Raw genomic sequence first — 15,209 nt, 5'->3', positions numbered from 1 at the left:
AAAAAACCTATTTGAGATCATTGTACTTTAAAAGACACGTAGCATTCTTTTCTCAATTCTGATTTTAATCCCTATTATGTAAATGGAATTTTCACCTAAAGTGCCAAAATTATGTAGACTTTTCAATCTGGCTATCACAAAAATATTGTTTTATATAAAGTAAGATTTCCTAATCCGGCAGATATCAGACCAGGGTATGCCAGATTACTAAAATTGCTGGATTATTGGAAGAATTGTGTGGAAAACCCTTATTTAAATAACGAACTTCTGTACAGGCATGCAGTGATATGTTTTCCTCTTTTATGGGCTCGAAGAAAACCTGCCTAGAAATGACTGATTACTGGACAGGCTGGACTAACGAGTCCCTACTGTATTCATTTATAGCAGTGGTTCTTAAACTTTTGTTGTCCGCAGCTCTCTTGTCCAATAAAAACAGCTCCCCAGAATAGTTTGGTATAGATATTTTCACTTATCAACCACTTAAAAGCATAAAAGGCATAAATATCTCATGCACACCATGATGCCACTTAGGAGCGGTAACACACACTTTGAGAAATACTGATTTAATGATAAATTCCTCTACAATATTTTTTTAAAGTCTTGTTTAGAAACGTCTGAACTCTAATGATAATCCCTCTACAACAATGTTTTTTCTTGGTCTGCAGAGTATTGTTATACCAAGGTTTCACTGTATTTTACTGCTCTAATGTAAGAAGTTAAATATTGTCAGTAAAACTCAGTTGCGGCTGTTGAAGGGGGGGGGGGAAGGAAAAATAATAGTGTTCACATTGCAAACAATTTAAAAAAAAAGATTGCACCATACCAGCACACATTGAATCATATTTCTCAAACAATCTGTAAACTTAGCTTAAGAATTTCCTTCAAGCAAAGTTTAAATTCCTCCAAATACTAAATAAATTAAGAAAACATTGTTGAAAATCATATGTTTGAACAGTTCTTGTAATCAAATGCGGCTTTACATTTTTTTTTATTTGCATGATTTTGTTTCACACACACATAGTAACTTTTCCTGTAGAAACTTTTTAACAAGCCTTTAGCTACAAGCTTTCAGTTTTAGAAAAAAAATGGAAATAAGCTCTGCCCCACCTTTTTTTTAAAATTTATCCAAGATTTTAAAAAACCTTGTTTTAGAGCAGTAAAAAAATATAGGATTTAACATTTTTAAACCTGTTATGTAAAACCTAAAACAGTTGTCCCATTTCCATATGTCCAGTTAACCAAATAGAATGTATGATCACACACATATATATAATACTTACAAAAGGAATATTTTTTTCAGATACAGTGGAATTTAAGTTAACAAGCTTAATTCGCTCCGCCAACGTGTTCATTACACGAAGAGCTCATTATTCAAATCAAACTTCCCCATAGGAAATATTCATAATTTGTTTCACAATTATTCATTCACATAAAAGTGACTAATAAAAAAGACTTCATTCAATAATACAACACAAATGTAAACTTATTCTTTTTGTCCGACTTTGGTTGGTTCTTTTCTACAGAATTTTGCAGATTCCCACCTTTACACATCTCTAACCTTATTTAAAGTGAGGCACTTCTCTCTTCCTCAGAAAAGATACCCTCCATAAGATCTTGCTGGCTGTTGAAGGCAATGAAGGTCCATCAGTTTGTCTAGTCCCCTTCTATCTAAGCATAATTTATAAAAAAAAAACTATGCGCGTGGTTACAACGCGATATCTAGTTTGGTATCGTAAGCAGTCAAGTCCAGACACGAGTGTTTATTTTTCGAGTAAGGCGTGCTGACTGGAGACTGTAGGGGAGAATATCACCCACAATTCCACAGTACGTGTGTGGACGAAAGCGAAAAACAACCAGCCCAGTTGTGAAAACGTGACAATAAATAAACAAAGTGCAAAATTTTTTCAAAATATTTGCTCGTTATGCAAATTGCTCGTTAACCAAAATTCCACTGTATAGTTATCAATTACCCAGAGTCTTGATGTGGTGAGCACTATATTAAAAAAAAGTATGGGGAACTTTAAAAAATGATATGCATAGGTCTGGAGAAATGAAAATATATTTAATTTGTCAATTCAATTAATGCATTAACAATATCGCCATGATGTTCCCTTAGTTTTAGTTCAGCTACATTCCTGGGGATTTCCATTTCTTTCACCTGTACAAATGAAAAGTATTGTTTCTGTGAAAATTAAAATCATTCAACATGAATAGGCCTACCTGGAACATTTTGTCATAAATTTTGCACAACGATTTGCAATCTACAATAGAAATGTTTATTACAGGGTGCACGCATGTTCCTTCATTTATGATTTTATAAACAAACAATTGCAATCTCAGGTTTTTGAAAAAGTCAAAAATTAGATAAGTACTTATATATATATACACACACCCGATATAAGCCGAATTAATATAGCCTAAACATATGATTTTATTAATGGCTGCCCTCGGTACTCGCGGATTTCATATTCATGGTCTCTTAATTTTCTGGAAAACACTGTCACAGTAATAATTATCATATTAGAACAAAATACTAATCATGAACAATAGAAAAGACTGAAAACCATTTTCCTGGATTGGTTCAAACACTGTTTAATTCTGGAAGTAAGAAGGTGCCTTGACAGTAAAGATATGTTATTCAAAGTACTTTGAATACTGGGTTATGCCCCAGAACACCATGGCGTTTAAGTCCTCTATATGTCTTCCAACTCAACATCTAGCATTCAGCTGCGTGATCTGATTTTACGCGAGCATTTATGGCTCACTATAAACCAGGGTTGTTTGGTTTTAACCAAGTGGTTTTTTCCAAAAAATCACATAAAAGTGGGCTAAGCATAATTGTCCCCCCTGAAAAATATGATATTGCTTCATTACTAGCCAAAATGCTTAATTCTTACCACATTTTCTATTTTTGGAGTACATTTTGATGGTATATGTGGTTTTTAAAAAAATGTCATGAAAGTGACATGAATATAAATTCTCTTTCATATTAAGTATCTTAGTTGCTGAAAATTAGTATATACAGTATCAAAATTTCTTATTCTTACTGTGTTTTCTAACTTTGCACTACATTCTGATGTTCTATCTTGAGCAAATTCATGAATTAGAATTTCATTACACGTGATGGTGGTGTTATTATCTTAAGGTTTTTTTTCCTTCACAAAGAAGCAGCAACAGTAGTGGCTTCAGTCATGCTAAGGGCAGGTGGTCTTATAATCCAAAAAGATGCCAGCTGCTCCTAAAGGACAAGGACCAGTGGTTACATTTACCTCAGACATTTGCATTTTCTTTCCATAGGAAACAGCATATCTCATACTGTATATCGCCAACAGGCTTGATATTGAATTTTTTTTCATATTTTCTACATTACCCCCAGTTAATCAAGGTTCTACTGTACACTAGTAAAAGCACAAAATTGGCCAGTTCGTGAAGCGGCCGGTGATCCCTGTCCGAATAATTTTCAGTTAGAAATTCCTTGGAATATGGACTGGGTCACCGTTTGGTTAGGATGCACAGTAGTAAGTGATTTATGAGAAATAATCTGCTATTTCAGCTATATCAGAACTTTAATCATAATCACCCTGTATATATACAGGGTGATTATAATTAAAGTTCTGATTCCGAAACAAGAATAACTGCTGGTAAGAATGGCTTGAAAATTTACATGGGTCCATTGCATGAAGCAATGGAATTTTCTTTGGTGAAAGAAAAAAAGTACTTTAAAATATACAAGTAGTTGATGCTGTACTTGGCCAGCGGTATAATACATATCATTTTGGCACTTCAACAGCATCAGTGTGTGAATAGCAGGTCTGGACAAACCCCAGGTGACTAGAAAATTGTTTTTGGCACCTAAAATTTTATATGCATCATTGTTAAAATGAAGTGTGAGACAATTTTTTTTGTTTTCGTAATAATGTCTCTTCCAACATGGGAATTGGTCATAAAGTCCCAGGGAAAAAATACAATATTACTCAAGATTGTTTTTCTTCGGAAAAAACATGCTTCGCTCTTAACAAATTTGGCTGGCACCTAAATTTTTTTTCAATTTGTGGTGGATAGCATAACTTTTATCAAGATGCACATTGCAACACCAGTGAAGCAGCTACTGAAGAACCATTTTGACAATAACATGATACAATACCTGGCCACCATGTTCACTTGAATACAATGTGAATACATTACTATAACCCTTGCAACTTTTGGCTTTGGGGATACCCCAAAATGTCATGTGCAGTGGTCAGATTGTAAACATTGGTGAATTGAAAGCACATCCACACATCATTACCATAACATACTCTGATTCGTAGTTAAACAAGCATTTTTGTGCTTCCACCTAGCAGCCAGATTACAGTGGATAACATATTTAACATTTCTTGGGTAAGTTGTAGTTGTTTAAATGACTTCATTTTTGTGATGTTTCCATGAATTATGAAATCATGCCACGCTAATTGCATTATAATTTTGCTTTGACTGGCTATCATATCCATCTGCCAGCAAATTTCTCATGTGCTGAATGAGTACAGCCCGTAGTCTATTTTACATTTTTAAATATTTTCCCCCTTCGCCATACAAAATTCTATTGCCTCAGGAACATTCATGCAAATTTTCAAGTCATTCTGACCAGTGGTTTTATTTTACAGTGTTTTGAAATCAGAACTTTACTTATAATCACCCTGTATATTGTACATCATTGTTAATTAATCTGCATTAATTAATGCTTCATTAAAAACATTGTATTTGCCTAGTTTTTATCATAGTTTCTGCAAAATTTACATCCTAATTAAGCATATTGAAAGTAACTAGGGAAAACATATTTATTATATAGTTAATAATAACATTAAGAATTCTCAAACAAAATATTTCCTTGAGTTAAGCTATAAAATAACTAAATTACAAAAGCTGGTTATTAAAATGTAGGAAATATTTATAGATTAATTAATATGGGAATTGTGTTAATTACATTAGTAAATATTTTAATTTAATTAATTATTAAAAGTTTTGAATTTTCCAGATATTTTATTGTTTTTAATATAAATACTATTAAAACCAAAAAAACTGGCTTAAACCCGGTTTTTTTTTTTTTTTAAAACATTTTTTTTTACCAACCCTGCTATAAAAATTATTCAATGATAATTGTGAAGACAATCAAAGAAGATGCAAATGCAGGAAACGTCTTAAAGTCATGGATGAATTTCACTGATGCCATCAGTGCTATTGCTAGAGCTGTGGAAGATGTAAAGATAGAAACAGTTACATTGTGTTGGAAGAACTTTTGGCCACAATATGTGCCCGAGGACACATCCATTTCAACGGAGTCGGCCAAAAAGGTTATGAAAGATATTGCCACTGTTAGCAAAGCAGTAAGATGGAGGTGTCAAAGATGTGAACATAGTAGAAACAGAATCAACAGCAATTCAGAAACTGATATAAGAGTAATTATATCGAGCTGACTGCTCCTGAAACCGAAGTTATGCTTAATATGAAGATGATCAAGATTAAGTGGAAGTCAAGTTTGTTATGAACAACATAGAGCAAGGGCTTCATACGTTTAAATCGGCATTGGCTTTTCTCCATGACATAGATCCATTTTAGTATGTTTTTCATGTGTAGAAAAATTGGTAGATGAAGCCTTGTTACCATACTCTAACAAATTAGCAGAAAAAAGAAGAAACAGCTTACATTATTAGAAAATATCACAGAGAATCGCTGGATGTACTCTTCTACTTCTGATACTCAAAGCAGATATAAGATAGCAATATGCCAAAAAAAAAACAAAAGTTTATGGTTTTTATCTGTGGATTTTCCATATCTGCAGTCACCTCTGCAAATACGGAGAGACGACTATATTGAAAAGTTGCATTAACAATATCCTCATGATGTTTCCTTATCAGTTCATTTAGAAATCCAGTCTTTTGAGTGGAAATTTGGTATTTAAGTTTTTAAATTGAATGAAATATTTGATTAAAAAAAATTGCTCACTATCAACTCAACATCATCCTTTTTGATCAGTACTTTGGCAAGTTCTTTTTGCCTTGCAGCTTTTTCAGCGGTTTCTTTTGAGTGCTTATCCCCAATTAGCGACATTGCCTGAGAATTAGAAGAAAAAGAAATTATTTAAGGAATGCATTTAAACACACAGGCGGAGACTGACTTCAAGGTTTGGGAGGGAACGATGGTATCAATACACACATACTGTATATTAGATCAGGGGGGTTTCCAATGTGAAAGGTCACGCGGAACACTTAACAAATTTTGAAAATTTCATCATTATACAAGGGTGTCCCAAAAGTCTGCATTTGCTATGAGGAACAATAATACTCACTTGTAGATAAAAGTGCAAAAAAATACATTTGTGAGTTACACACAGTGTGACCATATGACTCACTTTTACAGAACAATTATTTTTTCATAATATTTGGCTGTTTCCTCATTTTAATAAAAATGTTGATTTCGTCAAACTTGCTAAAAAAAACTCAATTTGAAATTCTTAAATTGTGAATTTGTTATTTTAACATTAGCTATGCATCAATGAGAATGTCTGTTTTTTTGTTTTTTTCATTTGGTCATCCTAGTTATACACGCATAGCTTCCAGATAACATAAAACATGCTTATTTAATTATTTTTTCTCCAACACCTTCATTTTCCGCACAACTAATTAGGGCTATTCAAGTATTACATCATCATTGATGGGGGGGGGGGGGTTCCCGATTTGCTTACTTTTTATGACAAGGGGGAGGGGGGTTTAGAAGATGCTTATGTCATCAACCACCCTGTTTATGAAGTATTTTTAGTGGCACCTTACTTGGTGCGCCAAAAATGAGAAAACCTTTCGATAGTTTGTGGGCACTTGAAGTAACATTCCCCCCTATTCATAAGTGCCCTATAGAGCCACTTTAGTGATCCCTAAATGTTTCGCGGATCCAAGTGCTCTGGAAATGTGTACCCGCTGCTTTAGTGCTCTGGAACTGTGCCACGCATCACTCAAGTGATCCGTAATTATATGCTGCAGATCACTTAAATAATCTGAGAATGTTTCACGGGTAACTTGAGTGATGTAGAACCGCACTGGGGGCCACTTGAGTGCTCTAAAACTACATCACGTCACTCAAGGGATCTCTAAATGTGTCACGTATCGCTTAAGTATTCTGGAACTGTGTCCCGGGTCATTTAAGTGATATGAAAATGTGCCATGGGTCACTTAAATGTTCTGGAATTATACCACGGGACACTTAAGTGATCTGTAAATGTGACACTTAGTTCATCTTTACAAAATTAGGTTTGAGGAGGGCAGGCCGCATCAGACAACCCCCAGGGCCAAGGGCTTTTATGCGATTTATCATTATATGGCTTAGAGGGATAGGTTGCAATGAATTTATTAAAGGTAAATTTCAAGTTCATAGCCTTCAAATAGCATTGAAAATAACAGAAATTGATTATAACACATAAAGGTATTGTCTTTCAAAATTTCAAATTTGCAAAAAAATATATATTTTTACATAAAAAAAAATTTTTTTGATTGTGGGAATTGGGCACGAAAGCCCCCCCTGTGTACATCTCTGATCCCACTAATATGCATTAGGATTCAGAGGGGCAGAGCTGGTGACAAAATTTTGCAGTCAGGGGGGGGGGGTCAGAAATGGCTAAACATTTGCTTACGTCATACTTGAACGGTCCCTTAGACCACTACTTATACAGTTTATAGTTGATTCCGAATGGCTTCCTTATGTTTCTCTGTTTTTTACCAAGAGGTTCATATGCCAAACGTTTGGTGTGCAGACTTTCTTCAATAGCAATGTCCCGTTTGATCATCGTGGTGCTGTTTTTGCTATTGTACTTTGTGTCAGAAAAGGCACCGGTAAGGACAAAAGAGGGTATTGAACACTTAAGACAAGGACTAGTGTTGAATAATGATTCAGAAAAGGAGTAGTGAGAAGGAGTGGGGTCAGAGGAAAAAGCCAGATTAAATTCTGTGGTGATATCTGGTGAGAAGTAAGGTCGATGTTATCAATTTTAAGGGAAGACGGGCCAGCTGATTTAAGACGAAGAAAATTCCAAAATTTTGAGGGTTTAGTTTTAAGGTATTGAGACAAGGGAGTTAGTTAATTTGATTTTTTTGTTTTTTTTTAGCGAAGGATGAGATCTTTGAGATCATGTGTAGAGGTTGAGATCCTATTTCTGAGAGAAAGAGTTATTGAATTTAAGTTTAGAGACAGTTGGCGAATTTTCCTTTTTAAATGGATAATATCACAATTGATCAGGGTTAAAGATACATTTTGAAGAGGTATGTTTGATGGGAGACTTTGCATTTTTTGATAACAGCTTTGAATTTACTCCAAAGAATATGAACATAATTTGAGGAAGATAAAATGAAATCAGGGTGTGAAGAATATTTTACAAAAGGGGAAAATTGGCCTTGTTAAAGAGTTTTGCAGTGTGCTTAAAGGAAGGTAGAGTGTGATGGAGGGAAAATTTTACAAAAGGGGAAAATTGGCCTTGTTAAAGAGTTTTGCAGTGTGCTTAAAGGAAGGTAGAGTGTGATGGAGGGAAAATTTTGCAAAAGGAATTTTGTGGTCGGAAATACCATCAAAAACTGAGAAATCAAAAACTGGGATTTTGTTTGAAACAGCAATTAGGTCTAATGACAGCTTTAGTGGTTCAAGATTCTTGTCGGTTCTAGAATAGTATGAACGAGATTAAACTTAAGGAAAAGGAAAAACTCTATTATTAATAAAATGGTAACCCGAGACGGACTCCAATTTGTGCCAGTCAACTTTGGGTAGGTTCCAAACACCAGCTATGATTAGGGCGCCCGAGTGACATGGTGGTAAGATGCTCGTCTACCACTGTGAAGGTTGCTGTCATGGTCCCAGGTTTTAACCCGAGGAAGGATATGGATAAGTTATTTTCCCTAATGAACTTGAGGCGACCACCAATAGACAGCACCTTCACTTCCAACCCATCTCATTAATGGCAGTAAATTGCAATATAGCGATACGGCCAGAGTTGGTGAAGTAGTAGCTATGATTAGGAGGTGTGAATTAAAAAATCTAAAATTGATTCCAATTTGATACAGTTTGGGCAAATGCCACTCAGCACCAACAATTTAAAGATTGGTGTCAAAAGAAATTTCAAAAAAAGGAATGGAGCTGTTAAAGACGAGGGCAACGCCTCCTTTACAGGAATCTCTATATCTTTACGAAATGAGGTAGTTAGGCTGTAAGAACTCTGAATTGTTGATATTTCTATATAACCAGGTTTCAGTGACAGCAAGAAAATTGGGATTATGAGCTACCAATATGGATTCAAAAGAATGAATTTTACTGATAATGCTTCTTGTATTAATAGTACCGATTTTGGAGGAATTTTTCTGCTACAAAGGAATTTGAGGTGGCGAAATTTGGATAGTAAAGCCTAAAGGGGTGATGGAAGGAGATTGAGGGAAGTCAGGCTGGGGGGGGGGTAGGGCTACAAATATCAAGCTGCATATGTGTATGCATTTTTAACTTACACCTATAATATCCTGAGAGCTGATTTCTTTCTCTTCCGCATAGTCGGTAACTTTTTCCAGATCTGCAGCACCGCTGTCATGTTTCGCGACCTTCTTCTGTGGCTTCTGCTCTTCTGCAGTGACGGGAGTTTCTTCGAGATCGTCTGACATTTCACTGCTGTTTACTAATTCAGTTGTGAAGAGAGACTTGCGTTGTACGTCCTTTTCAGGCTGCAACGAGAGACGACGTGCAGGCGAGATGAATTCGTAAACGAGACGGCTGTGACCAAAGGTGCATTAAGGCTTTATGGATTCAAAAATTCTTTATGGATTCCGCTTTGAACGATAAACATTGAAATTATGAAACTGAAAATGATGAAACGTTACGAAATGTAAAATATTCAAGATACGAAAGCATTTTTCTCAAACAACAATCAATTTTTACCGATTCCTATTTTTAAGAAACGTAAATTCTCAACAAAAGTTTTCATGAAAATGAAATCAGAAACAGAAGAAAATAGATCCAGGTCAGGAACGTCTAGAAGTGCAGAAACCAGTCATGGGCGAAACAACAATCTTCCTACGTCTAGATTCGGGCACTGACGAAACTGATAAAATTGGTTTGAGTTGTGCTCTCGAAGCTTTCCAAGAATACGAAGATGTTAAGAAGCTGATCAAAGGTCTCGACACCGTGTACGAGGAGGAGGCCCAATCCGAGAGCTCTTGTCAACGCTTCATAACTGTGTTGAACCAGTATCAAGAGCAGCCGCATTTGCTGGACAAATACCTGGACGATTTCTTATTCGAGCTGTTGACGATCGCCAGAAATCCGAACAACGACGCCAGGCTTAGGCATTTGGCTTTCAAGTTCCTCTACATCATCACCAAAGTCAGAGGTTTCAAAATTGTTGTCAGACACCTGCCTCATCAGGTAATTCACTTTTGATGTAGTCTTGCCGAAGCGATCGATTTTAACGTATTTTCACTTTTGCTGTTAGTGAAATGTTTTACTTGTGATGGCGTAGTAGCAATTACACCATTAATAATCTAATAATCCTAATTAATCAGTGATTTTAATTTGAAACGACCATATTCTATATTCACCTGACTGTAAGAGAAAATGTTGCATACAGAAAACACCCCTCCCTGATTTCAATGTAAGGAATTTTGATGACCAATAAAGTGAAAATAGAGGTGTCGGTCCTTTAGAGCATTTCTCAAACAGAGATGTGGCTGCATTGAGAAAGATAGAGGCGCAATAAACGATACTAAAATGACAGTTTTAAAAATAGATGGCAGCTCTATAACAAGCATTACACAAAATCAAACTTCATGTTAGGTCTACAACACATACATTCCAACATGTACCATTTGTTAGAGGTTCTGCAGAGGCATATGGACAAGGTTCCTATGTGGTTTAGAAGTAGTAGTATTATGCAGAGATGCCACTCTGTACTCTAATTTACTTGGGGCCAATTCCCAATATACAGTATACCGTTTTGTCGTCAAATTTTCACGTGCGCCAAAAAAGCGGTATGTCGCCAACATAATTCTTCCCAGTCCTAATACATAGATGGTGCCACATCACCCAATTTTCTTTTCCAGCTTACTGTTGCCATTTTGTTTTGCTTGTTCCATGCTATTTTTTTAATGCTTTAGTGCTGTTAGTGCACTAGAGCTTTTTTAAAAAAGGAATAGCCAACTAAAAATTGTAAAAAAAACCTTAGAAAATCGTATTTATAGCTGATTACCACTCCGCAATCGCGAGTTCCAAACCCAGATTTCCACCAAAGGCAAAATCTGGGGGGGGGGGGAGGGGATATGGAGGCCCCCAAAAAAACCCATCAAAAATTAAAAATGCTTTTGTAGGAAATTAATATATTGGGAAAAAAATACATTCTTATACTATATGTTAATTTAAAATTCTTTCTGAGTGTTAGTGACCTAAACTTTCGGTGAAGAATTAGGTCTTTGTGCCCCTCCAAAAGCCGATTCGACGTACACACCAGCGATTTTTAACGGTGCTACCACATGGCAGCTACATGACAAAACTGAATATTCAAGGTAGAGTTTTTACATTCAATTTTTTTTTCTGAACGATCTCGGAAAATGCTTCACAATTTGAATAGATATTCAAAATCCTTTAAGATTTTTCAAAAAAATTCACATTTGTAATCTTGTAAGAACAAGGCAAATCTGCGCCATATAGACGCTGTCTTTGAATGCCAGCAGTACCACAATTTTCGGTATGTAACCAGAGGGGAGAAAAATCCGCAGGAGGAATAAAAACTCTGAAATTTGAAAATTTTGTGCACAGCCCCTCATTCAGAGAGGCAACTAAATATCCATCATCTTATTCTTCAACAACCCATGTATATAAAAATACAATACAGTATAAAACCACTTTTTCAAAATTGCGAAAAGAAGAAGAAAAAAGAAAGGGGAAAAAAAGGTGTTTCTCTTCTTTTTTTTTCTTGGAACTAGGAAAAAAAAATGCATCCCAGAGGACCCGTGAATCATTGGCATCTCTGATTATGGGTCTGAAATAGTATTCAAACCTATATGAATATGCTCATATGACATACTTGAATAATTTTCATTTTTTGAATTAAATTTCCAAATCTGTCTCCAGACGACCTGTCCCATCTTCACCGACCACAGGTTAAGAAATTCTGTGTCGTGTTTGTTGAAAGTAATTTAAATTTCAATAAAAAAATCAAATTAAATTTATTTTCTATTTTCCACCTATTTGTTTTTCACATTAAATTTATTACTTTTGATTAATTGAATTTGTTTTTATTTTTTTTAAATCAATTTTAAAAATTTTGAAAGTGTTTTAGAATGTACTGCATGCTTATAAAATACAAACTCTAGGGCCACAACAGGTAAATTGCCCACCAAAGTGACTGATAAAATGTCAAATATTAAAAAATAATAAACTAGTCCTAAATATGACATAGTGGCCTGTGGGTTCTTCTAAATTCCATCCAATAGCTTTCATCATGTTACACTGTTATCTTAAGCAGATCACATACCACTAGATTGCAGACGCTCACATTTACCGAAAAAGAACTTCCATTCAGAAATTTCAAATGAATTTATGTGTGCTGGATAATGTGTGCATGCTCAATTTATTTTAGAGTATCAGAGGTGTGTAAAGTGTTTGAAGTGCAACTATTCATCTTCCAAATCAGAAGTGAAAGGGACAGATGTATGAATTGATTGAATATTGAGTGAAATAATTTTATTGCTCTTCGGATCTATCTGCTTTCTGTGGAAAGACTCTCAAGGAAAGGGGTGCTCGAAGTTGGAAAACCTGAGAAGGCGCTATGCAGTATATTTAAAAGATATATGGACGAGGTGCATATGTGGTTTAGTAGTGGTATGTTTTTAATTAAATAAATCCACAGTACCAGTGGCAGCTTGAGACAGAATTTTCATCTGTTGAAGGCCCCTTTTGTAGCACCCCACTGGTGTATAAATCACACCAGTAAAACAACCATGAAAACTTGCTGATGTGTTCCCAGCAGGATGGAATACAGCAAAAAAATTAGTTTTCTGTACGAATCATTCTATCTAATGCAAATTTGCTGCCCATTGTAATTTGAATTTAAGCACAAAACATTTTTTTTCTTCAATTATTTCTTTCCATTACCTCGGATTTGGCATTCCTCCTATTGGGGTGCCTTTTGCCGCCACATGGCTCGCACAGCCCTACAGAGCTGCCCCTGCGCAGGGTGTATTTCAGAACACGAAAGAATTAATAATCCTTTAACTTGAAAAAACCATGAAATTCCTAACGTGTTTTGATACAAAATGGTTGCTGTCTTCAGAGTATAAATCACGCTAACAGGGGATACCATTTGGGTTGGTTACTGAACTGTAATTTTCTGTTGCTCAGCTGAAAAAATATGTCTGTTCGAGTCAGAAATTCTGATCCTGATGATTCACTCGCACAGACGTATTTTTTCCTGCTGAGCAACCAGGAATTGAGATTTTGAAACCAATCAAATGGGATCACCAGTCAACATGATAGTAGTTCCTCTAAAGATTGCACTCATTGGATGTTGAAACGCATTAGAAATTTCATGGGGTTTTTTTTTCCTTTTTATTTGCGTTGCCCATTGGTTATTTTAGTGATTACAGAAAAAATCAGAAAATAATGGAACTATTTAGCAAGCGATATGAATCAATGAGCTAATGAAGACAAAGCTTGTTTGATCAAATTTCATGTTTCTTAGAAATATTTAGTACAAATTCCTGTTGGACAAAATATTTCTAGGGGGCCTGCTCCAGGATGTGGGGGTTGCCATTGTATGGAGTCTTCACATTTGGCATGAAACAGCAGAACTTTGCATGGTGTTTATTTTGAATAGAGAGTCTGCTTCAGGAAAGCAATGAGTAGTGCATTTATATTATTTTATTTTGAAAATTTCCAATTAATTAATGGGAAGAGCGATGTAGCTGTCACAAGATGAAAAGGCATCGTTCATGACTTATTCAGGGATGATTTCTCTGACTCACTGCTCTACTGTTGATTGAGATGAAACACAGCATGCAAAAAATACAATTGAGAGTCACTTTTTTAAAAACATTAAATATATCTATCAATAGACTGTTATAATTATCACACAATATAGGTTGCTCTTATTTCCTGTCCCCATTCTCAGCATCTAAAGAGCTATTGGCCCCATTATAGCTCACACTTTTTTTTCCATTTTACTCATCTTCAAGAAACAACTCGCCCAGATTCTATAACTCAATTGTGTTTGGTTATTTTAGGGCTCAGAATCTCAGAGTTGCTTTTCATCTTTTTTCTTAGACACTGACCTAATGCAAGCTAGTAATTTTAGCCGAGGTGCCTATAGATAAGTTGGTATTTTTAGGAGCTCAAAATGTAGCCATTACTTTCTAAGCTCTGGGTTTTTTCTCAATAGGATTCCATATCGTATATAATTTTTTCAGTAGGCACCTTAAACAAAGTTCTACAAAACTACCTCACAATAGAATGAGTGTTTGGTCGTCATAACTAAAGTGCAAAAGAAAGGTGTTTCTAGGAGCTCTACCCTGAATGATGAATAGCGGACAAAAAAAGCTTCACGAAGATATAGACAAAGTATTGTCTTTTGAAAGGGAGCAGGCTGCCCTGACCATGCATGCTTTCAGATGAGGAGCTTAATAGCAATTTTAAAAAATGGTAGTAAGGAAATCCTTAAACTTTTGTCTGTCTTCTCTCAAATGAATAGTGCAAACCCAGTCATAGTAAAACTGCAAGGGGAAGCATGTAAAAATTGTTTTTTTTTCTCTCTCTCACTTAGGTATTTATCCTTTCATAAAATAGAGGCAGAAGAAAAAGTAATTTAACTTTTTTATTTTTTTTATGTGGGGATCAAATGTCATTTAGGGGAATGGGTGCCAATGTAGTTAAAACTTTGATTAGGGGAGCAATTGCTCCTTCTGTTCTCCCCCCCCCCCCCCCCCAGCTATGCTATGCTACTGGTTATAACAAATATTGAATATTCCTAAAAGTCTCAGCATCATTCACCATCGATCTCATCCCCAACTCTTCTCTATCATTTTTCATATTCTTCATTTTTGGAAACACATTGTATGTGTATGACATCTATATCTTATTAAAGTGTAAAAATGCAGTGAGTATGTTAGTACCGTTATTGCTTGTCTTTTTTAAGTAAAACTAATGTTTAAAGCATTTTTAAA

General features: G+C 35.3%; 2 protein-coding genes across 2 annotated transcripts in view; one reads left to right on the top strand and one right to left on the bottom strand.

Annotated features, from left to right (window-relative positions):
• Positions 1-2,043: 2,043 nt before the first annotated feature.
• On the bottom strand, positions 2,044-9,783 carry LOC149081120 (huntingtin-interacting protein K). Its single transcript, XM_089237910.1, has 3 exons — positions 9,513-9,783; positions 5,983-6,090; positions 2,044-2,158 (listed from the first exon to the last, which is right to left on the bottom strand). The coding sequence occupies exons 1-3, from the start codon at positions 9,660-9,662 to the stop codon at positions 2,063-2,065; spliced, it is 354 nt and encodes a 117-aa protein (XP_089094036.1). The 5' UTR covers positions 9,663-9,783; the 3' UTR covers positions 2,044-2,062.
• A 254-nt stretch (positions 9,784-10,037) lies between these two features.
• Tbcd (tubulin folding cofactor D) overlaps positions 10,038-15,209 on the top strand; it is a 35,343-nt gene continuing 30,171 nt past the window's right edge. The window contains exon 1 of the mRNA XM_089237909.1: positions 10,038-10,422. Within this exon, the coding sequence (XP_089094035.1) occupies positions 10,051-10,422 (372 nt within the window). The 5' untranslated portion in view covers positions 10,038-10,050. The remainder of the gene's footprint in view (positions 10,423-15,209) is intronic.

The sequence above is a fragment of the Pholcus phalangioides genome, unplaced genomic scaffold (assembly GCF_987345545.1).
Source record: "Pholcus phalangioides strain wild (caught in Gottingen) unplaced genomic scaffold, Ppha-v1.0 ptg000010l_1, whole genome shotgun sequence".
Lineage (NCBI taxonomy): Eukaryota > Metazoa > Arthropoda > Arachnida > Araneae > Pholcidae > Pholcus > Pholcus phalangioides.
This window is presented reverse-complemented; position numbering and strand designations above follow the sequence as displayed.

Excerpts from the sequence above, each read along its gene's own strand:
- LOC149081120 (XM_089237910.1), bottom strand. The coding sequence starts at position 9,662 with ATGTCAGACGATCTCGAAGAAACTCCCGTCACTGCAGAAGAGCAGAAG. Across the intron at positions 6,091-9,512 it reads GCTCTCAGGATATTATAGGT|GCAATGTCGCTAATTGGGGA; the intron begins GTAAGTTAAAAA and ends TCTAATTCTCAG. Across the intron at positions 2,159-5,982 it reads AGGATGATGTTGAGTTGATA|GTGAAAGAAATGGAAATCCC; the intron begins GTGAGCAATTTT and ends TCATTTGTACAG.